The sequence below is a fragment of the Euprymna scolopes genome, chromosome 22, assembly GCF_053919585.1.
Source record: "Euprymna scolopes isolate OS-2025 chromosome 22, ASM5391958v1, whole genome shotgun sequence".
Classification (NCBI taxonomy): domain Eukaryota; kingdom Metazoa; phylum Mollusca; class Cephalopoda; order Sepiida; family Sepiolidae; genus Euprymna; species Euprymna scolopes.
The window spans coordinates 113,068,035-113,093,049 of NC_136503.1; the positions used below are offsets into that span (position 1 = coordinate 113,068,035).

General features: G+C 34.6%; 1 protein-coding gene across 2 annotated transcripts in view; it reads right to left on the reverse strand.

The window, feature by feature from the left end:
* The window catches only part of LOC145243663 (cilia- and flagella-associated protein 54-like), a 449,435-nt gene that overhangs the window by 88,013 nt on the left and 336,407 nt on the right, over positions 1 to 25,015 (reverse strand). For both annotated transcript variants that reach the window (XR_013862929.1, XM_080106712.1), the window contains exons 59-62: positions 22,348 to 22,612; positions 21,262 to 21,390; positions 15,752 to 16,346; positions 4,234 to 4,369 (exon numbers count right to left, since the gene is read on the reverse strand). Coding sequence is in view for 1 of the 2 variants with exons in the window: in XM_080106712.1 (XP_079962838.1) it covers positions 4,234 to 4,369; positions 15,752 to 16,346; positions 21,262 to 21,390; positions 22,348 to 22,612 (1,125 nt within the window). In the remaining variant the exon portion in view is untranslated. The remainder of the gene's footprint in view (positions 1 to 4,233; positions 4,370 to 15,751; positions 16,347 to 21,261; positions 21,391 to 22,347; positions 22,613 to 25,015) is intronic.

The window sequence follows — 25,015 nt, forward strand, 5'->3', positions numbered from 1 at the left end:
GACTGTTGTTTGAGTGGTCGGGTTTCAATCCTGGCCTGAGTTAGTTGCCTGTCTAGCCGCACTGATGAGCTGTGATACAGCGAAACAGTACTGTATGTAGACTACTTTATATATATATATAGAGCCATCTTCATTTACTCGGATTCAAAGTCATCATCCTTTTGTTGGCGCCTGCCAGCATCTCTCTCATCCTGCTCTCGCCTCTTCATGTGAGAACTCACATAACGGAGATAAGAGAGGAGGTAACTGCCTGAAATAGAAAATGAGTTATCTCCCCATGATCATAGTTCTATCGTCCTAACACTCTCTCTATATCTATCTCTCTCTCTCCCTCGCTCACAACCTCTCTCTCTCTCTCTCTCTCTCTCTCTCTCTCTCTCTCTCTCTCTCTCTCTCTCTCTCTCCATCTCAAATGTAATATTTATCGAGTTGATCTGCAAAAACAGTATATTCCATGCTCTACAAATTAAATAAATAAAAGATATCACTTAACAGATGGATGAACCCAGCTTTTGGTTTGACCTCATGTTTTATATAAGAAAAACAATTTACCAGCAGAGACTTAAACTTACCCCAGATTTTTTGCCGCCCTTCCCCCTTCCTCCGTCCATTCTACCTTTTGAGTCTAAGCATTCATTTACAGAAATTTTTAAAAAATGCAAGAGATCAGGGAGGTGTCTCTGGTGATATTTACTTTGGTGTATTTGCAGGGTAACTTGATACTAATAAGCAGACAGACAGCGTCCCCCCCCCGCCGCCGCCTCTTAACAGACAGCAGGAAGGTCCTTGTCAGGTACCCTAACCCATCCAAGCAAGGATTGCTGCGTTTCAAATTTCGCACACTTAAAAAAGAAAGTGATCATTTACTTATTGAATAAAGAGGGACAAGGAAGTTGAGACATCCGTCCATAGACAAAAAAAAAAAAAAACAGAAACTAAAAACCAAAAAAAAAAAAACAGAAACTAAAAACCAAAAAAAAAAAAACTAAACCCCCCCCCAAAATGATTTTATTGGTAATTTTTTTTTTACGAAAGAGTCACCACTTATCAAGGCTTAAAAGCCACTCAAGGATAAGGACTGAGTGAGAGGTGATCACTGAGACAACAGCATTGTGATCAGTAGTGGTAGAAGTTGGGTAGAATTTGATTATTTAAGGAGGCAGCTCAACAGGAACTTGTTTACATTGGACTTGAGAATGACCACGTTGTAGTCAGCTGGAAAGCAGGTGTGTGGAGCTCTGTTCCACAGGCCTGCAGTTCCACTGAGTACAGGCCTGCAGTTCCACAGAATTCGTCATACCTGTGAAACTCTGTTCCATGGGCCTGCAGGCGGGCAGTTCTAGGAAAGAATATTTGTTCATGGAATTTGTGTTTATATCTAAGCACAGGGAAATTGTTGACGATGGTTGTAGTTAGTCGAGTGTTTGCTGAGAAAGGCTTCCAAGGGGGGGGTATATATTGAAGCTCAATCGAGATCTTTCCATGAAAATAATGATAAAGTAGAGATAGACTTGCAACGTCTCTTCTGTGAGAAAGAAGTTGCAAGGAGGAGAAAAAGGACATCAGGTTTTGAAACATGTTTTGAAGCTAGTTTTGAACCCCATCAAGGCAGAGGGCGGTACTCCGAGCAGCTTAAGATGTTGCAATAGTTCTCCATTTTAGGATGTATTTGAGTTTTGTGCAAGTAGAGGATTGCATCGGCAGTGAAATATTTTCTGAAGCCTCAGTTGATATTAACAAACAAATTTGATATGTTATGGCAAGTGTTCGTCTGAGCTCCAATCTATGGTTCCCCCCTTGTCAAACTTTCATAAAAAAAACACTCGTCTATCCAAAATCACTATCAACAATTTCCCTCTTTATCTGTGCCAAAATCTAAACACAGATTCCACGAACAAAGCTTCTTTCGTAGAACTGCCCATCTGTGGAACACTGTTCTGTTGGCCTGCTTCTCGGTCGACTACAGTATAGTAGCCTTCAAATCCAATGTAAATAAGTTCTTGTTGAACCGTTCCCCTTAAATAATCAAATTCTCCCTAATTTACACTATTAACGATTACTACGCTCCCACCTTACATTCATTAACCCTTATCTTTGAGTGGCCTTTAGACAGGCGGCCTCTGTTAACTCGTAGATATTATGATTTATATGTGAGTTGTGAGCTGACCAACCGCTTCTCAGAAAAAAGCCTTTCTTGGACATGCACAAAAAGCGAACATACATACACACATCTTCGCTTTTATATATATACTAGCGGGGGTACCCGGCGTTGCCCGGGTGTTTGGAGGTGTGTGTGGTGTTAAATAGAAAAGAAACCTGGGTGGGGGGGTAGGATCGAACCCGAAGCCCTGAGGCGAAGTTTGAAAATAAAATCGGCCAGCCAGAATGATTTACTGAAAGATGTTTGAATTTATTTAAGTAAGAATCAAATTGACAGGTGCGCGCACAGAAGTTGTAGAGCAATAGCTATTCAGCAAATGAGGTCAATGACCAGGTTTGTTTGTTATAAGCGAAGTAAAAAAAGAAAATAACGTTAAAACTTAAGCGGGGGGGGGGGGGTAATCAAAACATCGAAAAAAAACACAAAAAAAACTAACGTAAGGCAAACAAACGATGTTAAATGTAAAAATCGAAAAAACAAAAAAAAAACAGAAAAAAGAACACGTGAAAAATGGCTTACATAAGCCTGTTTCGATATTAAAATTAAAAAAATCGGTGGGTACCCGGGTGTTTTTGGATGCGTGGTCGGGGGTGGATAAGCGAAGTAAAAAAAAAACAGAAAAAACGAACGTTACGTGAAAAATGGCTTAAATAACACTGGTTCAATATTTAAATTTAAAAAATCGAAAAAAAAAAAGAAGACATCTCACACCACGATTCGAACCCAAAACGTTTACATAACGAACCAACGCGCTAACCAACTGAGCTAACGCGGCGTACATGAAATTTAGTCAGTTTTTCAACTATTCAAAGTAAATCAGGTCATGACGTCATCTGACACATGCGTAAAACCGGTCGTCATCACGAGAGGACCGTTTTTGTTGACTGTCGATTTCGGGGTGAAAAAATGAACGTTTTTGGTCAATTTTTCGATATTTTTTGAGCGAAGGATGGAGCTTCAATATAATTTCGAGTTTGTGAATTTTCGTCGTGTCTATCGAAAGTTTTTAGCGGACACACAAACACACATACATACAAACATACATACATACATTTTCGCTTTTATATATATAGATATAGACTAGCAGGGGGGTACTCGGCGTTGCCCGGGTGTTTAGAGGTGTGTGTGGTTTTGGGTAAATCAAAACTCCGGGTGTTTGTGTCGGGGGGGGGGGTAGGTAAGTATATTGGATCGAACCCGAACCCTTGAGTCGAAGTGTGAAAAAAACGTGCGGCGTTAACCACTGGCCACCACGAAATACTAACGGAAACACGTTTGAATTTATTTAATTATTTAGAATTAGCAGGTGCACGTTTTAATGACTTAATGAGGTCAACTTTGACTGCAGAGTAGTATTTTATTTACTGCGGGAACACTTTTTTATTTTTATTTTCCCAAGACGTTGGGGGGGGGACCAGCTCCCCATAAAAAAGAGATTGTCCAAATTGAATAGCAATTGTCTGATATAAGGAAAATATTTCCACATTGATCAAATCTGATTGCTTTCGGACATTTCCAGCGATCACGACCGGAAAAATACTGCCAGAATTAGTGTCGCTTTTATTATATGAAAAAGCCTAATCCACATGCGGCGAGCGAAAAATGTTGAAGATTTATCTTTTCAAAGTCGAGCAAATTAAATAGACAGGCGACCTCCGTTGTTAAGTCATAGATATTATGATTTATATGTGATATAGAAAGTTTTAAGAAGTTGTGAGCCAACCGACTGCTTCTCGGAAAAAAGCCTTTCACAGACATACACAAAAAGTAAACATACATACATTTTTGCTTTTATATTTATAGATTACAATACAAGTTGGTCCATCACTGCAGTTACTGAGGATGTTTTCCATTGTCTGTTTGAGATTTCCACGAGAGCAACTGCTCACTGTTGCTGGTCACCCCCTGCAGACGTTGTTGGCTGTCTTTCCAATCTTGGTTAGAATCTCATTATTATTTTTTAGGAGACAGTATGGAGTAAAATAGGAAAAAGTAGAGTAAAATTTTACCGAAATAGTTTCATAGACTCCCATCTCCTTAACAAAACAAAACAAAAAAGAAGCAGACATTACCTGTAATTCTGCGTCTCCTTCAGTTGATGTTTCATTCAAAGATTTAGTCCTTCTGACCGTAGCAGCATGTTTAGATGTGTGCATCACTTGAGTTGATTTCTGATGAACATCTTTCAGGTGAATGATTTGCTTAATTCTGAAAAAATAAAAAATGAAGCACAAAACTCAAAGTTTTTCTACAAAAAAAAAAAAAAAAAAATGGCGCTCGTGCATGTAAATCTAGTCATAAAAAAACAAAATGACAGAAAAACTTTATGAATTACTTACTTGTTATTGAAAAATATTAACACACCCCAAAAATTACGGAAAATGACAATGCAGAATTTTAATAAAAAAATAAAATTAATGTATAAGATTAACAATTTTATGATGGGGATCACAGTCTTGAATTAAAAGCTATGTTTGATTCCAGAAGCGTTTCCGATGGGTAGCTATTCTGTACAAGTCCTGGAGATAGTTTTTGGTGGGTAGCTGTTCTGTATAAGTATCAGACTTTATAATTTTGTTGACATGAAAAAATTATGTGCCGGAATGCTAAGAGATTCAATATTTTTATGAATCAATTCTGGTTTCTGATTGGTTGATAATAGAATGTGGCTCCATTTGTTTGGTCAGTCCTTATCGGTAGTGTCTATACGTAGAACCTTCTAACTTTTGATGATCATGCCCTCTTTATGATATTAATAATATTACAACGCATAGTCAGTCAGTAAAGAGAACACAGGAAGCATTGAAGGAAAACATCCCTTTTCTTTCTCTCCTGTTCCTATCCACTGGACACTTCAGCATGAACGATCTCCACCTGGGCCTGTTGTCATAATTTGGATCAGTAAAGAGCATGAGTTGTACAGTGGTGTATCTCCGATCTTGCTCATTGAACATTATGTCACTTTCAGACATGATAGAAGGCTTCTATCGCTCTTGGAATTTGTACACAACTGGCCAACTAGTAGATAGTTTGCAACCAAAAAAAAAAAAAAAAACCGTTTTCCATCAAACGGAAATGGAAACATGTCTTCTCTAGAGCGACAATTTTATTATTCCTCCCTGCAGAAATGGATTTTGGATTTTTTTTTTTTTTTTTTTTATACAAGAATCACCAATTATCAAGGCCCGGAGGCCATTCGAGGATAAGGGTTAATGGGTATACATTAGTCAATGTGATTATAGCGTAGTAAACATAAGTAGTGGGAATTTTTTTAAATTAGATTACTTAGGGGGACGATTCATCAAGAACTCTAAAAATTTCAGACGAATAAAGTTTAACATTTTTTCACACAATTTTTTTTTTTTTTTGTAATAAAAGAAATGGTTGTGATGTACGGCATTTACAAAAATAAATAAATTACGGAAAATGAACAAGTAGAATTTGAGTCATTAATCAATCAAGCACTAGTTCAACATTTTGTAAAGCTAATCTGTTCCCTGGCCTACAGTATTGATTTAAGCAAATCATTCTACTGGAGATATTTTAACAGTCATCTCTGAATGCACATAACATGCACTGGATAAGGCAGGGGAAGCTGAGGCTGTAGCTCTTGATATATCCAAAGTGGTGTTGGGACGAGTAATCAGAATCGGAATCGGGAAAATCAGAATATTTGACGGTATCGGAATCGGAAAATCTGTATCGATTTTCTGATGCCAAAACGATTCATTTGTTTTTTGTTTTTTTTTAATTTTGTTTAAAGCAAAATCTTCCATTGTTAGTATTAATGATAAAATAATAAATATTTATTGATTTTAATCACCAGTGAAGTTACAATCGATAGATCGCCCCCCCCCCACCCACCCACAAGTATATTTTTACGTTTAGAAAACTAACTGCACATTTAACATGTGCTATTTTTACGGTAATCAGAGAAAAAAAGACAGCTATATAGTTAAATATTTAGAGATTTATAAAGAATCGAAATCGGTAATTGTATCGAAATCGGGAAAAATAGTGGAATCGTCCCATCACTAATCCAAAGACTTTAAAAAGGTCTAGCATAAAAGGCTTTTTTATGAAAATTAAATCACACGGAATTACTGGACGAATGTTAGACGAAGAAAACAGGGAGGGAATTCCATAGTCTTGCAGTTCATGGGAAGAAACTACAAGAGTAGAAAGCCGCCATCTCGAGATCCTTACTGTAAAGGGGTGTGATTTTGCTGCTTGTCGGGTTAGTCGGGTATTTATATTGAAGGGATACAAGTGTAATAAATTTGCATTGGAGCACATTTTATTAAAGTATTTGTAAAACAGGTACAGAGATGCAACATCGCTGTGATATTAAAATGGCAGATTCTCCTTTGTTTCTATTTACATATTTTTATATGTATATTTATATATTTTTCTTTGTATATTTATATATTTATATTTATATACTTTTATATTTTTATATGTATATTTATATATTTTTATATTTTTATATGTATATTTATATATTTTTATATGTATATTTATATATTTTTATATGTATATTTATATATTTTTATATGTATATTTATATATTTTTATATGTATATTTATATATTTTTATAGCTATATTTATATATTTATATTTATATATTTTTATATTTTTATATGTATATTTATATATTTTTATATGTATATTTATATATTTTTATATTTTTATATGTATATTTATATATTTTTATATGTATATTTATATATTTTTATAGCTATATTTATATATTTATATTTATATATTTTTATATTTTTATATGTATATTTATATATTTTTATATGTATATTTATATATTTTTATTGCTATATTTATATATTTATATTTATATATTTTTATATGTATATTTATATATTTATATATTTTTATATTTTTATATGTATATTTATATATTTTTATAGCTAAAAAGTTTCAGCAAAAACCTAACAGCTAGCCATGGTTCTCTCCAGAATGTGCTGCTGCCATTGCACACAGAAATCACTTTTTCCACTGCTTCAAACGTAATAGATGTATGGAAACTAAAGCCGTTTTCAGGACTGCCAGCAACCATTGTAAGAAAGTAATAAGGAACGCAAGAGAGTTGTATGCTCAATCTGTTAAGTCCAAAGTAGCTGAGCAGCGGCTTGGTTCCCACCAGTTTTGGCAAATAGCAAACAGAATCCTGAACAGAAGCGTGTGCTCCATCCCAACTATTATCAATGGACCTGAGGTAATCTCGTCAGCATCAGACAAAGCCAAACTCTTTGTCAAGAACTTTGCAGCTAATTCTACCCTTTGCGACCAAGGCCGCCAACCCCCAATATTTCCTCCTGTATCAGAAAACACGCTATGTGATATACGTATATCTGTACGTGATGTTGCCAAGCTTATCAAAAACCTTGATTCCAGTAAAGCAACTGGCCCTGGCGGTATTCCAATTATAGTACTCAAAAAACTTCAACCTGAACTAGCGCCCATACTTACAAAACTGTTTAAACGTTGTCTTAAGGAGAATAGTTTCCCATCTCCCTGGAAAATCTCATCAGTATGCCCTGTATTTAAGAATTCAGGTGATCGCTCATCCCCCTCTCAGTACAGGCCAATAAGTCTCCTGTGCGTCATGAGTAAGTTGCTAGAATCTGTGTTAAATACAGAAGTAATCAACCATCTCAACAAAAATAACCTTCTTAGTGACACTCAATATGGTTTCCGTTCTGCTAGATCTACAGCAGATGTGCTTACAGTTATATCACATAGGATTAGCAAATCTCTCGACGGTGGCAATCTTTCTAGGGCAATTGCTCTTGACATATCTAAAGCCTTTGATAGGGTATGGCATAAAGGTTTACTTCATAAGATCGCTAGCTATGGTATAGCTGGAAATGTCTTCTCAATTATTAAATCATTTCTTTCTGATAGGTTCATAAGAGTAGTAGTTGAGGGGCAAAAATCAGAAGCTCACAGTATTAATGCCGGTGTCCCTCAGGGGTCCATCCTGGGCCCAACTCTTTTCCTGATCTACATTAATGATCTTCCAAATCACATCCTTACATCATTTGTAGACATTTATGCTGACGACACTACCATTTATGGTAGCACATCTAAGACAGTAAACGACCAAGTTCTCTCCAATTCTCTCTCCTCTGATCTTGAGCACGTAATACAATGGGGAAAGGAGTGGCAGGTTACTTTTAATGCATCTAAAACCAAGCTTCTCTCTTTACATCATCAACATTCTAATCCACATTTGGCATCAATTGAAATGAATGGCTCTCGTCTTCAGGAGGCCTCAAGTTTTGACAAGCTTCTGGGCTTGACCATTACTCCTGATCTTAAATGGAACACGTATATCAAATCTGTTGCCAAGGCCGCTGGAAAAATGGTGGGATCTTTCTATCGATCCGGTAAATATCTCACTGCTGATGCTATTCTCTATCTATATAAGAGCCAGGTACGTCCAAGGATGGAATACTGTTGCCACATCTGGGCAGGAGCTGCTAGAAAGGACTTGTCCTGCCTTGATAGAGTTCAAAATAGACTTTGTAGCCTCGTAGGAGATGTCCTTTTCTCCTCCTTGCAACCTCTATCTCACAGAAGAGACGTTGCGAGTTTGTCTCTGATGTATTGTTATTTTCATGGAAAGTGTTCGACTGAGCTTCAATCCATGGTCCCCCCTCGCCAAACTTTCACAAGAAACACTCGTCTAGCTGTAAACACTATCAATAATTCCCCCCACTCTTTATCTGTGCCTAAACCTAAACGTAGATTCCATGAACAAAGCTTCTTTCTTAGAACTGCACGCCTGTGGAATTGTCTTCCGTTTTCCTGCTTTCTGGCTGACTACAATATGGTTGTGTTCAAGTCTAAAGTAAATAAGTTCTTGATGAGCCGTTCCATATAAGTTATCAAATTTACCAAATTTTCATTACTAATGATTACTATATTGTCCAATTTCTACTGTACACTCTTTAACCCTATTCCTTGAGTGGCCTCTGAGCCTTGATAATGTGGTGATGCCTATGTAAAAAAAAAGAAGCTATACTTATATATTTATATATTTTTATATGTATATTTATATATTTTTATATTTATATTTATATATTTTTATAGCTATATTTATATATTTATATATTTATATATTTTTATATGTATATTTACATATTTATATATTTTTATATGTATATTTATATATTTTTTATATTTATATATTTTTATATGTATATTTATATATTTATATATGTATATTTTTATATTTTTATATGTATATTTATATATTTTCATAGCTATATTTATATATTTTCATAGCTTTATTTATATATTTTAATAGCTATATTTTTATATTTTTATATGTATATTTATATATTTTTATAGCTATATTTATATATTTTATATTTATATATTTATATTTATATATTTTTATTTATTTATTTTTTTTTTTGCTCAAACACACACCTCCAAACACCGGGACAACGTTGGGCACATAGGATAGTAAGTAAAGAAAAATATATAAATATACATATAAAAATATACATATATATATATATATATATATATATATATATATATATATATATATATATATATATATAAATATACATATATAAATATATTAATATATATATAAAAATACATAAATATACATGTAAAAATATATAAATATACATGTAAAAGATATAAATATGCATATAAAAATATATAAATATGCATATAAAAATATATAAATATGCATATAAAAATATATAAATATGCATATAAAATATATAAATATACATATAAAAATATATAAATATACATATAAAAATATAAATATACATATATAAATATATAAATATACATATAAAAATATATAGATATACCTGTAAAAATATAAAAATATATAAATATAAATATAGCTATAAAAATATATAAATATACATATAAAAATATATAAATATAGCTATAAAAATATATAAATATACATATAAAAATATATAAATATAAAAATATATAAATATACATATAAAAATATATAAATATAAAAATATATAAATATACATATAAAAATATATAAATATAAAAATATATAAATATACATATAAAAATATATAAATATAAATATATAAAATATATAAATATAGCTATAAAAATATATAAATATACATATAAAAATATAAAAATATATAAATATAAATATATAAATATAAAATATATATTTTTATATGTATATTTATATATTTATATATGTATATTTATATATTTTATATGTATATTTATATATTTTATATGTATATTTATATATTTTTATATGCATATTTATATATTTTTATATGCATATTTATATATTTTTATATGCATATTTATATCTTTTACATGTATATTTATATATTTTTACATGTATATTTATGTATTTTTATATATATATTAATATATTTATATATGTATATTTATATATATATATATATATATATATATATATATATATATATATATATATATATGTATATGTATATTTTTATATGTATATTTATATATTTTTCTTTACTTACTATCCTATGTGCCCAGCGTTGTCCCGGTGTTTGGAGGTGTGTGTTGAGCAAAAAAAAAAAAAAGTGGTAGTAGGCAGGCAGGCTTGAACCCGTACCGTGAAGGAGGAAAAAAAGTGAAAAATAAAACGTGATGTTTTTGCTGTTGCGCCCATCACCAAATCGGCAGTGGCGTAGGTTTAAATTAAGGTTAGACAATCGAAAAGATGCGATGACTTTCGAAAATATCTGTGAAAAAGCGGTCCATCCCTGTAGAAAAGTGCCCAGTTGAGGGTGAAGGAATTAATGATTTTGGCCAATTTTTCGATATTTGTTGTCTGAAGAGTCGAGCTTTAAAACGATACCAATCTCGTGAAAATTCATTGTCTCTGTTGAAAGTTTTAGGCATACATACATACATACATACATACATACATACATACTGGAATCCATATTAAATAGAGAAATAGTCAACCACCTCAGCAGGAATAACCTTCTTAGTGACACACAATATGGTTTCCGCTCTGCAAGATCTACCGCAGATGTGCTGACGGTTATATCCCACAGGATTAGTGAATCTCTTGACAAAGGCTTCCTTTCTAGGGCAATTACTCTTGACATATCAAAGGCCTTCGATAAGGTATGGCATAAGGGTCTACTTCACAAGATTTCCAGCTATGGTATAACTGGAAATGTTTTCTCAATCATTAAATCATTTCTCTCCGATAGGCTCATAAGAGTAGTGGTAGATGGACAAAAATCGGAGGCCTGCAATATAAATGCTGGAGTCCCTCAGGGGTCAATCCTGGGCCCAACTCTCTTCGTGATCTACATCAATGACCTCCCTAAACACATACTTAAATCATTCGTTGACATCTATGCTGATGACACGACCATCTATGGCAACACATCAAAGGCTGTAAATGACAAAGTTCTCTCTGATTCTCTCTCCTCTGATCTCGAGCGCGTAGTTCAGTGGGGGAAGATGTGGCTGGTTACCTTTAATGCATTCAAAACCAAACTCCTATCCTTACATCATCAACGCTCTGATCCCCATCTGGCATCAATTGTGATGGATGGCTCTCGTCTGGGTGAGGCCCCATGTTTTGACAAGCTTCTGGGTTTGACCTTTACTCCTGATCTGAAATGGAACACGTTCATCAAGTCTGCTGCAAAGGTCGCTGGAAAGATGGTGGGATCCTTCTACCGCTCCAGAAGATATCTCACTACTGATGCAATTCTCTATCTATATAAAAGCCAAGTACGTCCAAGGATGGAATACTGTTGCCATATCTGGTCAGGAGCTGCCAAAAACAGTGTATCCTGCCTTGACAGAGTACAAAATAGACTTCGTGGCTTAGTGGGGGATGCCCTTTTCTCTACCCTGCATCCTCTCTCCCACAGAAGAGACGTTGCGAGCCTATCCTTGTTTTATCGTTATTTCCATGGCAGGTGCTCATCTGAACTCCAATCTCTGGTCCCCCCTCGCCAATCTTTCACGAAAAACACCCGCCTAGCTGAATCCACTGTGAAAAATTTCCCCCACGGGCCTTGATAAGTGGTGATCACTGTGTAAAAAAAAATATATATATATATATATATATATATATATTTAAACAGACAGGTGAGATTTATATTAAAGATCATTGTAAGGATTGTTTTTCTTATAGGTATTTCCGTATCCCGTATTTGCTTTTTCTATACTCATTCTTAGTTTTACGTTTTCCTCATTTTTTTCTCTTCTTTCTCTTTTGTTGTCTATTCTTTATTTTTTTATGGTGCCCATTATTTCTTAATGATCCCTATTTTATTTTTACTATTGCTTTCATTTTTTTTTGCTCTCCTATTAACCTATGCTGAATTCCTACTTTCTAGTTATATTTTAATATTTTTATCCTTGTTTATCTTCTTTAATATATCTTAATATATACTTCCTTCATTTCCAACCTAAATGTCCTTAAACCAATTTTTATCTATTTTATATAATGCTGGCCCTTCTTCTCTTCTTGATAAGTTTGCTTTGTGTGGCACAATGTACCTCCTTTTTGAGGGAGCTTGGGGTTTCTACATTAATAAACCTTACATCTGACATACCTGCCTGTGCTCGTGGGGAGGCGAGAAAGAAAGGCGCTATTATTGAAAAAACATGACGAATTAATTAACTATTGTCAATCAGGTATGACTCGAGCCAAGAGTGACAGTTGTTTATAATATTCAAGTCAAAACGATCTGAGACCCTAGAATTCGAAAGGTCAAACCCAAAAGAAGTCATCATCGAGGCATACAAAAACAAAACAATGTTTAAACGTTATGTATGAATGTCTCTTTTTCTCTTTTTATGTCTTTCTCTCTCTCTCCTTTCAATGAAGAAGAGAAGTTGAATTGAATTAGAATTGCATTGTTTTAAAAACAGTTCTGGCGTTGGACTCGGTCAAAAGCAGACATATAGTAGTCTGGTCTGCTCACAAGTGATAATGGACGTGAGTCGACAGTCACCTTTATTTAAATATGCTCCGCCAGTGTTAAATGTAAAATAAATTACAGTACAACTCCAGGATATGGTGGCCCTAGAATACGTTTTTTTCAGGTTACTATGTGGAATACAATGTTTTTGCGGACCCTACTTACGGTATTTGCTCCGCCTTACATTGTGTTATTTATAATGTTATTTGATTATATTATAATGCCGTATCCTGGGGTTCTATTGGAGATGTTTTTATAAAAATGCATTTGTTTGCTATTTTTATACAAGGGTTAAATTTCAGCATGCAGTCTTTGCCATTTATTCCTGACGATGGAAACGCTGCCTGTATTGACGCAAAGAAGACTCAAGAAGCAACCCATGCCAGCAGGTTATAGTCGACGCCATATAGACCCGTTGATGTTTCCATGTGCCTATCATTTGATATCGTGATATCCGGGGAGCTGGTTGTCATACACAGGATGCTTCTCAATGAAGGAACTCTCCTCCCGGGTACACGAATATTGTCATAAATAGTTTTCTCTCTTATTCTTTCCTTATTGATCCTATTATATAATAAAGTTAGATGTAACTTTTATTCCTTATATTTAATTGCTCATCTTAACAGTGTTGAGCTTTTTCCTATCTTGATAAGTTTGCTTTGTTAAAGATATATTATTTGCTAGTTTCATTTTATTATATACTAGCAAAAGTACCCGTCGTTGACTGGGTTCAAAAACAGCCTATAGAAAATGGACTCTGATTTATGAAAGTATGATAGGTTATGAAAAGGAAGGGTTGTAAAGAGATAGCTTCGAATTTAGGGGTATCAAAACAAAAGCAAAATATGATGAAAGTAAAAATAAAGTAGATAAACCCCATAATTTAGTATACCATACCTGTTCACACTGAAACACTTATCACAATATTCTGTGGATCTATATTAAAAAACCTTGTTAAACTTTGTGACATATTTCCATTCTATGGAGGACATGTGTGAACGAACACCCCATAATTTTATTATACCATATTTCTTCAAACTGAAATATAATTATCAAAGTATACTTACGCAGATAGATATGAAAAGTCTTTATTAAAGTTTGTGCCTATTTCCATTCTATGAAGGCCAGGCGCGAACGCAGACCCCACAATTTTATTATACCGTCCCTATTTAAGTTAACACATACTTATCAAAGAATTCTTATGTACATCTATATCAAAAACACTTGTAAACGTTTTTTTTTTTAATTTTTAAATTTTTTATTTCCATACTTTGTGGACCAGGCGCGAACGCAGACCCCACAATTTTAATGAACCACTGTTCTGCCAGATCAAACATACCCATTCCTGTGTCTCAATACATCTTCTATCACTATATATAATCAATTTTTTAAAATAGTCAACCATATAGGAGCCTATTCGTGACCAGAAACACACACACAGCTTTATATTATAGATATATATCATAACTTTATAGAAAAAGACAAAAAAAAAAAATGATCGATCGTAGGTTCGACTAAAGCTAATATTATTTCATTTAAATACTACACATTATAGTGGTAGTTGCTCGACCGAGTTTCTATTTATGATTTCCTTCTATAAAATATTAACAACAAAAACTCGTCTTCTACAGCCACTGTAAATTATTTTCTTTTCTTTCTCTGTGCACCTGAATTTTAATGGAGCTTCCATGAGCAAAGTTTTTTTCCAAGAACTAGCCGTCTGCAGAACACGAGGCTGCTTCCCAGCTGGCTACAACATGACTGCTTTCAAGTCCAATGTTAACAAGTTCTTGTTGGGCTGCATTGAAGTTAGAAAAAAAAATCCCAAATTTGACAAAATAAACCTAAAGGAGATCGGAGGTTATATTGAAATGATATGGAAATAACACTCAACATGAGAACAGTCGTCGGAAGAATCCAAATAATATATATATATATATATATATATATATATATATATAATTATTTACTATAATAATCAATATGAATATAATATATAAAATAATACATATATATATAAATAAATAAATAATATATTTAATATATATATAAATATATATAATATAAGATATATATAAATAAATATAATATATATAATATAATATATATATAAATGAATAAATATAATATATATAATATGATATATATATATATATATATATATATATATATAAATAAATATGATATAATATAATGTATGTATATAAAAATAAATATTATATATATAAATAAATAAATAAATATAATATATATTCAAGCATGTCTGATTGAACACAACAGAGTTCTCCTTTTTTTTCGATTTTGTTGGATATCTTTTCAATTCGCTGAGCGGTATATTTTATTTTCGTTGGCAATGTTGTATATTATGGCGGCCAAAAGTTGTTGCTCAGCCATATTCTTCTCAAGCACTTTCTATCGGTGCATCTGATCGTCGTCAGGAGTGATTGTTGTTGTTGTCTTTTTTATTTCAGTTGGCATGCTGTATATTCGGCGAATTGAAAAGATATCCAACAAAATCTGAAAAAAGGAGAACTCTGTCGCGTTCAATCACACATGCTTGAATAATGACTTGCTACAAATATATATATATCTATATATATATATCTGTGTGTATGCATTTCTTACCTTTTGTAAATATCCGTGACAAAATACTGCGGAAACAGTAAATAGTCCACAAAGCAATGCAGTTCTCCAGATTTTCCTTTCTTTGATGCTGTGCACAGGAGATAAATCGGTGTTGTGTCCCTGTGCAACGCAGTCACAATGTTGTCGAACGATGGACTGTACCACTGGAAAGTTACCTCATTCGCATTCGGCCAAACCAACTTTTGTTCAGGGAAAGTCAACAACTCTCGCTTTTGGAATTCGGCAGGGAGAATCCTTCTGGAATGAAATTCGGAAAATCGTTCGACGCTTGCGAACGGTGGAGTAGCGGACGGATCCTGTGCTTTCCCATCTTCGATGAGCTCTTCGAGTTGCGAGTGGGGGTAACTAATTGCACATTGCTGGCAGAACATGGAAAAGTTGTGCATGAGAAAACTGTATGTACTAGCATAGCGTAACTGTTCATTGTTCATGAGGCTGAGTGAGCATAAAAACGATTGGTGGAATGTCGTCTGAGATTGTTTGCTGCTCGCTTCCACGTCTTCTTCCGTTTGGAGGGTGCGGTTTATTGAGACCATTGTACGGTGCAGTTGTTCAAACAAATGTGCAGAATAAGCTTGAAAACACACACAAAAAAAAGATATTTTTAAACACAAATCTGAGAGACACAGAATAAAACAGTTTCTCACACCTGAGGTTACGAGGGGCGTGCAATAAGTAACGCCCCTGACCCACTTCCAGTTGTCTGATCTAGCTGAAATTTTGCACGTGTAATGATTTATATCTCTACGGGTTATGTGGCAAATTACAGCTCTGAACTAATTGTGGTTTCTGCTTTACAGGTGTTTGAACTAAGTCAGGTGTGAAATGGAGCCTGTTGAATGTCAAGCAGTGATTCGGTTTTTGTATTTTAAAGGACGCACACCACAGGAGACTTTTGATGAAATGAAAGAAACTTATAGTGACAATGCCCCATCATATGACCTTGTAAAACGCTGGCATCATGAATTCAAACACGGCCGGAAGTCTGTGGAAACAGCTCCCAGACCTGGTCGCCCCCTTTCTGCCATTGATGAGGCATCTGTCCGTCAAGTTGAGGCTGCCATTTTGGAAGATCGACGCATTACTATTCGCTAAATAGCCCAAGATGTCAAGATTAGTACAGGGTCTGTGGAAACTATCATTCATGACAATTTGCATAAGGTGTCTGCCAGATGGATTCCCAGGCTGCTCACACCATTCTAGAAGCGAGAACATGTTGAGTGCTCAAGGATGAATTTGGAGATGTGCCAAGAAAATGAGTCAAAGTTTTTCAAAAGACTGATTACACAGGATGAAACCTGGGGCCATCACTATGATCCAGAGACCAAGGCCCAGTCAATGCAGTGGAAGCACTTGGACTCACCACCTCCAAAGAAGGCAAGGGTCATGCTCACAGTCTTCTGTAACCAGGACGGAGTAGTGATGACAGATTTCCTGGCAATGGGTACCGCAATTACGGGAGCCTATTATGCTTCACTTTTGAGGAAATTAAGGGAAGCTATCAAAATCAAGAGGCGGGGCAAGATCAGCAAAGTTACCCTCCTCCTGCAGGACAACACTCCGGTCCACAACTCGCATGTCGCCAGATCAGAAGCACGGGCGTGTGGTTATGAAATCCTCCTCCATCCTCCCTACTCTCCTGACCTTGTACCCTCTGACTTTCACCTCTTCCCAGCTATGAAGTTGTTTTTGAAAGGAAAGCGTTTCCCGGATGATGCAGCCTTGATTTCTGAAGTCATGCATGGTTGGAGGACCAACCTGAGATGTTCTACAAAAACAGTCTCCAGAGCTGCATCAAACGATGAGAGAAATGCATAACTCTGGGTGGTTCCTATGTAGAGAAAGACTAATAACTGCGCCAAGTTTCGTTGCTCTACTGCTATGGGAAGTGGGTCAAGGACATTACTTATTGCACGCCCCTCGTATTCTCAATCTCGACAAATCTATTATCAGACCATTTATGGAATGGTCCTGGATATGACCTTAAACAATATCCAATGGTGAGGCCCCAGCTTGCGGGCTTTGGAGAGTGTGGAGCCACCCTTTAATTGCCATCGCTCCCAGGTCCACTCTGACCCGGAGTGGTAGTACCTGTTAGGGTCCCAACTATGGGCTAAATAGAAACTGACTTGAGAAATAAAAATATATTCTATTAAAAAAATTTTCTTCAAAATAACTGGATTCGGCATTAAATAACCTGAAAAGGGTTGATATGCCGTAAAAAAAACAAAAAAACAACTAACCATGTATGGAATACTGTCGTCATATTTGGGCTCGTAAATCTGTGTCCCATTTGAAGGTTCTTGATAAATTTCAGAAACGTATCTATAATTTGATTGACCCCCCCCACTCTTTCTTCTTCACTGCAACCTATCTCTCACAGACGTGATGTTGCTAAGCTCAGTCTTTTCTACAAATATTATTATAGCATGTGTTCTTCAGAATTGTCTGATTTATTCCCTGCTTCCTTTGTTCCAGTTCGTTTGTTTCATTGGTCTAGTGGTCTCCATCAATTCTATATTTTAATACCTCATTATAATACAGCTTCCCATTCCAGTAGCTTTTTTCAAGGATCACAAGGTTGTGGAACTCTCTTCCTGCTCACTGTTTTCCTTCTACAGTTTTCAAGACTAAGGCCAATAGGCACCTCCTGTCTTTGCGATAATCATCTTTCTTTGTTGTTAGTTTCTTACATCAAGTGGTTTCCTGCCTTGTCTCAAGCGATTTCCATTAAAAAAGAGATCTTGGTACATTTTAGGAACAAGTATCCAATAAATTTTCAGTACTTACGTCACCAATTAGAAGTTTCAAAGGAGACTTCTAAAACTGGTGAACGTGAACAAACGTCACCAAACAAACTACGTGTATCATTTTTTTTTAATCATGTTCACGTCTAACAGGGCATATTGCCACTTGGACGTAAGGGGCTTCTATTTGGGACCATGCCTAGGAAAGATTAGCAAGATGTTGGTTTACATTACATTTAAACTTCTGCATATCAGTACAGTCAAGAAAGCAGATAGCAGGAAGGAAATTCCAAAGTCTAGCTGTTCGAGGGAAGAAACTATTAGAGTAGAAAGCTTTCTGGCATTTAGGGACCTCAACAATGAAGGGGTGAGATTTTGTTGCTAAGCGAATTTGGGGGGGATATAGATGTCGAGAGGGCGAAAGTGCAACAAGTTCATCAGAGCACATTCCATTAAAATATTTGTAAAACAGGCACTGTGATGCAACATTGCGGCGATTGGACAGGTTTCATAAAGTGGGATTATTAGATTAATAACTTATTTTTGGACCCAAAACTAACCCTAACTTAACCTTTTCAGTAAAATATTTTTAAAATTTCAAAATTAAATCACTAACCTCTCTCTCTTAGACAGGCTCCAAAAAAAGTGTCTCTAAAAGTTGCCATACTATCAACTAAGTCTGAACTCCTGTCCTCTCTATGCAGTTTTATAAGTACTTTAATGGAATGTGCTCTGATAAACTCATTGTACTTGTAACCCCCTTGACGTAAATATGCTTGACAAACCCGTCTAGCAACAAATGTCCACCCCTCCACTGTAGGTGGAAAGCCTTCTCCTCTAATAATTTCTTTCATAATGGATTTTGGACGCCCCCCTTCCCCGTTTTCTGCTTCTCTGACTGTACTAACATGCAGAAGTTTAAAATGTAATGTGAACATACAGTTCGCTCACCTCTTCACATAGTCCCTGATAGACATGGTCCCAAATAGGAGCCCCTTAAGTTGCAATATGCCTTGCTTGGGATGAACAAGAAAAAAATGATAACACTTGTATGTCTGTAAGATGGATCTATGAAAATAAAATTGCAAAGTTGTCCTTTTAATAATAACTGCTTGCTTATCATAAATGGTTACATCTTTTTAGACTAGATTATATCTCTTACAAAAAATATGCAGTTTCAATTAAACAAGGTTAATCCTCTTTCACCACTAACACGCCTCACATTGCCCAAACTTGAAATGAATGGCTTTCTCCTTCATTAAGTCCCTTGGTTTTGATATGCTTCTAGGACTGTCCATCAATCCAGACCCGAAATACAAAACTTGGATCATTCTACCGCTCCAGAAAGTATCTCACTCTTGACACAATCTTCTATTTGGATAATAGTCACGAACATGTCTTAAGATGAAGCATTGTTGCCACATCTGGAGATGTTCCGCTCAAAGCACCTTTTATTGCCTTGACAGAATACAAAGCTGCCTTCGAAATGTAGATTCCTTTAAAATAATTTATGTTGGTAATAGTAATAATAACTGCCATTATAACCAAAGTACAGTAGCGTTCAGAGTAATAAACATGTGCACTAACACGAAGTCCAATTAACTAAAACAGTAATACGATCATTAAAAGTCAATTTTGTGGTCAATTTTTTTATAAAACACTAGTGGGGGTGGGCCTTTGTTTGGTTGTAAAATACGCTTAAATATGATATTTTAATTTGTCCAGATTTCGTATATATTATTATAGAGTCGTGATTTAAAAAGTAAAAAAAAAAAAAGTATTTGGGTGCCATCAGCTAGAATCGAAACCGAAAGCAAAACTGTAGCATTCAAAGCTGGTGACGTTACTACTGTACGAACGTGACATGCATATGAACTGATTAAAAATTAAAAATAAACTAAGGCGAATGTACAAAATGTATTACGATTTTTTTTAGTTTTTACACCTTTTTGACCCCTTAAAAACTATTTTAACCGGCTAAAGACCCATAAAAGAATAGTCCATAAAAAATCCAATCATTTGAGGTCCTTAGCGTTGCTCTGCGACTTTTAGTTTCAGAAGAGATAGTTTGAAAATATGGAGACAAACAAACAGACAGACAGACATAGTGAGTTTTATAAATTAGATTTAACTCGAACTACTATTCTCATTTTTGTTGCTATTTTTCCCCATGTTGCATGGGGTGTACAGAACAGTAGGACAATAGATGTTACAGACTTCAAAAGCATCAGTAGGACAATAGATTAGCAGACTTCAAAAGCATCAGGAATTGGTTGGAGAACTTTATATGGAATAATTAACAGATATTTAAATAATTATTAACAAATATTTTAATAATTATTAAATATTTAAATAATAATTAACAAATATTTTAATAATTATTAACAAATATTTTAATAATTAACAAATATTTAAATAATCATTAACAAATATTTTGCTCTCAACGATGACGAACCTGCAACGATTCCTGTTGTTTCGGCTTATCTCTATAAATTATGAGTTTTCATTTAATAGACAGGGGTTATACAACTATCATATATTTTGGAACTAAGTTATATGCTGAGAGTGCCTCTGCCAGAGTTTAAATCTGTGTTAGCCAACTGACTATGTGCGATTCGGGACCACTTATAAATTTAATATTCCCTAGAAACTCCTTCCTTTGGCAGAAATTGGTTAAACACACTTACAGTAAATGCTGCACAAAGCCAGGCCAAATAACCACCCACTACAGTTCATACTTACAGAGCACGTAGGACCACGTGTTGTTGTTGATAGCAAACTCTTTGACTTCATTGGCGCATTCCTGTTTCGACGATTTATTTTCAGACATTCTAGCCTCGACCATTTGTTCATATTCTTCTTCAAATTCATCTGAAAAAATGAATATAAAAATCAGATGCAATTTTTGGACCATACAAAACCAACTTTTTCTTCGGCATCTTTTGACAGCTTTTGTTAACAGCTGAAAGATGCCGAAGTGCTTATCCAATCAGAATGCTTAAGAAGTAGACAACAAATTTACATTTAAATGACAAAACTCTCTGCATCAATGGCGAGCAGTAATCTACTAAATGAACAAAAAAAAAGAAAAAAGCGAACTGGTTTCTTTTAACCCTAACCCTTACTCTAACCTAAATAGTTTTTGTCCATTTCAAAGGCTATATCAGTATCAAAAAAATAAAACACAATAATCTATAAAAAAAAAAAAAAAATATGGCATTTATGCAGAGTAAGGGCCGTGCTATTCTTGGAATTTTGCAGGCAGTTTATGTAAAATGTGAAAGGTGTCTTCTTAACTCATTACTTTGTTTTGTTTATTGTATGACAATGCCTCTCCTATTCTCACATCTGAATATAAAACCTGCAAATTTTTTCTACTGAAAATATTTCTCTGAATCCAAGTTATCCTAAAAAATATCCCACACTTACAAAACACCCTAAAGTAAAACCTCCAAAAAACCTTTTGTAAAAAGAACTGTCCGTAAAACTAATGATCTCCTCGCCATAAACTTGTCTTGAAGTGGTTATACTTTCTTCTTCTTCTTCTTCTTCTTCTTCTTCTTATTATTATTATTATTATTATTATTATTATTAGCAGCAGCAGCTTCTTATATCACGTGGCTTCATGTCTTCAATGAAGTGACTTCCAAAATAAATAAATAAATAGTTGAAAAAACAAGTAGCTCTCTGGAAGAACAAATTTTAAAATCCATGCAGTGTGGCTTTTAAATTCGCGCATGACTTAAAATTAGAACAAAAATCCAAGATAAAATACAGCGAGATTTCCTCTTCAATATATATATATATATGATAAAATAGTCAACTTACTTTTGTAGATTTTTTTCTTTTTCCCGAACAGGTACTTGCTGAAGAGGTCAAAGTTCAGAAACTCGGGTGCATGGTTGTTGGCTTCTGGTAACAATTTATACTGAGTCCCTACATGTGTCGGCTGGCCCATGAGGGTCATGTTGTTACGGCAAAATGTAATAATCGCAGCAGTACGCACGGCTAACCAAGCGATCATGGAGAGTTGTTTTTCCTCAGTCGGACCCAGGATGGAAAAATGTATTGATTCACTGGAATTATTCTTTTCCTACAATGAATAAAAGAAAATAACAAATTAAAAAAAAGAATGGATATTTTGTATTTTGATTTCAGAAAGGTGTGTTACATATTAGAAACCCTACGTTAATGGCGATTAAGTTAGCTGGTGTGAATTTTGACAAGAGTCACGCTTAGTGCATGTCATGATAACCTTAAGCTGCAAAACAAAATTGTTTCCAGAGACGAGTGACGTAAAGTTGAGGCAGGGGCAGCACGTAAAACAGTAGACCAAACAAAGTTGAACGATGATGAATGACGTGATGTTTCTGAGCTGGGAGATCCAAAGGTTTTAAGATCAGTCTCTCTATAGAAGCCATGCAAATGAGACACAATCAATAACGTAAAAATAATCTAAGGCAAATGTTATCTGGATGTCTCTGTCCGTGTGCGTCACTCATTTCACTAAGTTAGAAAGGAATAAAAAAAAATTAACTAAAAAACATTAATCTCTCTCCTAAGTCAATTTTCTCCAACTTAAACCTTGAAGAAAACTCAGAGAATGTCTCCTTGTGTCTTTTCTTAATGAAAAAACTTCTATTCGTCTTAGTTGAATGAAAAATAGATGATGTAAGTTGAGGCAGGGAGCAATAGGTCAAACGGTAGACAAAACAGGAGTCAAAAAATGATGAATGAGCTGAAGCAAACTAGAGTTTTTACATCAGTCTCTCTGTGAAAGCCATGCGAATGAGACACTGCCAATAATGGACAAATAATCTAAGTGGAATGTTACATCGATGTCTGTCCATATGCATCACTCATTTCAGTAAGTTAGAAAGTCAAGAAATGAATAATTAGCTAAGGGAACATTAGTCTCTCTCTCTCTCTCTCTCTCTCTCTCTCTCTCTATCTCTCTCTCTCTCTCTCTCTCTCTCTCTCTCTCTCTCTCTCTCCTAAGTCAATTCTCTCTAAATAAAGCTTTAGAGAAAACTCTCAGCAAACGTCTCCTTCTGTTCTCTTTCTTTATGAAAAGAAGCCTATTTCCATAGCAACCACTAGACAAAACATTAACGACAAAAAGAGGTGATTACACTAGTAGAACACCCCCACCCCCACCCTATGTGTGTAAAGACTTTCATTTTGTTATCAAAACTCTAACAGATGTGATTTTGACAATGTTATGCCAAGCTTAACCTTGAACCTACTAAGCAGTTCCAGGAGTTGCACATGAAAAAAAAATTGAAGGTTACATCGACGAAAACGTTGTGAAAATAATACTCAAAATGAAAACAATAGTTCAAATAATATGAATACTTAAACTATTGTTGAGCATCATTAATTCATTTTCGTATGAATTACATAATTATTGTTGGCATTTATTTCCCTGATATCTTTCTAGTAAGAAATCTTTCTTGAAAGACATTGGGTACTTAGGAGAGGGATCATGTGAAAGTTGACAACGTCCCTAAGTGAAAATGATGTTTTGTGGAAGGAACTGAATTCGAACTTGGTACACCCGGGTTGTCAATCTGTGTCATTAACCACTTAGCCACCGTCAGCTCACATGCTTAGAGTATGTGAATGTATGAGAAACGGATATGATGACACACGGCTCAAAAAGAGAGGGTCATATAGAAGAGAGTTTGTTTGAAAACATGCATGGGTTTAAGACATGGGATGACAAGATATAACTAATTAGTCAGTTTGATCTTTTACTTTGTTTCCTTCCCCACTGGTTGTTATATATGACGGGCCCTATGTAAGTAGCGATTAGGTTATCTAGTGTGAATTTTGATAAGGGTCACATTAGTACATGTCGGGATAACCTAGCTGCAAATGGAATTATATCCAGAGACGAATGATGTGAGAAAGCGGATGTCAGCAGGTTAAACTCTCTTGGTAAGCAATCCAGACAAGACATGTCCGCCTCGTCGCCCCTTTATTTATTTTTTTATTTACTTACTTTTTAATCAATTTTCACCCCAAACAAGGCACGGTGCCACTTTGAAGTAGGGGGCTACAATCGGAGACATAAGTTTCAGAGGCATTATGAAGGGAGATGAGTAGCAAGATGTTTGTTCACATTACATTTGAACTTCTGCATATCAGTACAGTTGGGAAAGCAGAATCTCGGAAGGGAGGTCTAAAGTCTTGCAGTTCTGGGGAAGAAGCTATTGGAGTAAAAAGCTTTCTTACGCGTTTTATTAATGTACGAGGTTTAACCCAGAATATTCGCGTCTGTGTTATTCTTTTTACTAACCTTTGGCCATAACACTGTTATTAAAAAAAAAACAGAACTTAAATTCATACACGGTATAACTAACTTACACCACAGAAAATAATAACCGATAATAATTTTTTTTAAAAAGGCAATAATTAAATGAAAACAAAGAAATACTAATTTCATATGCATAGCCAATCTTTTGAACTTTAACGACTTTATTCATTCTCAGAA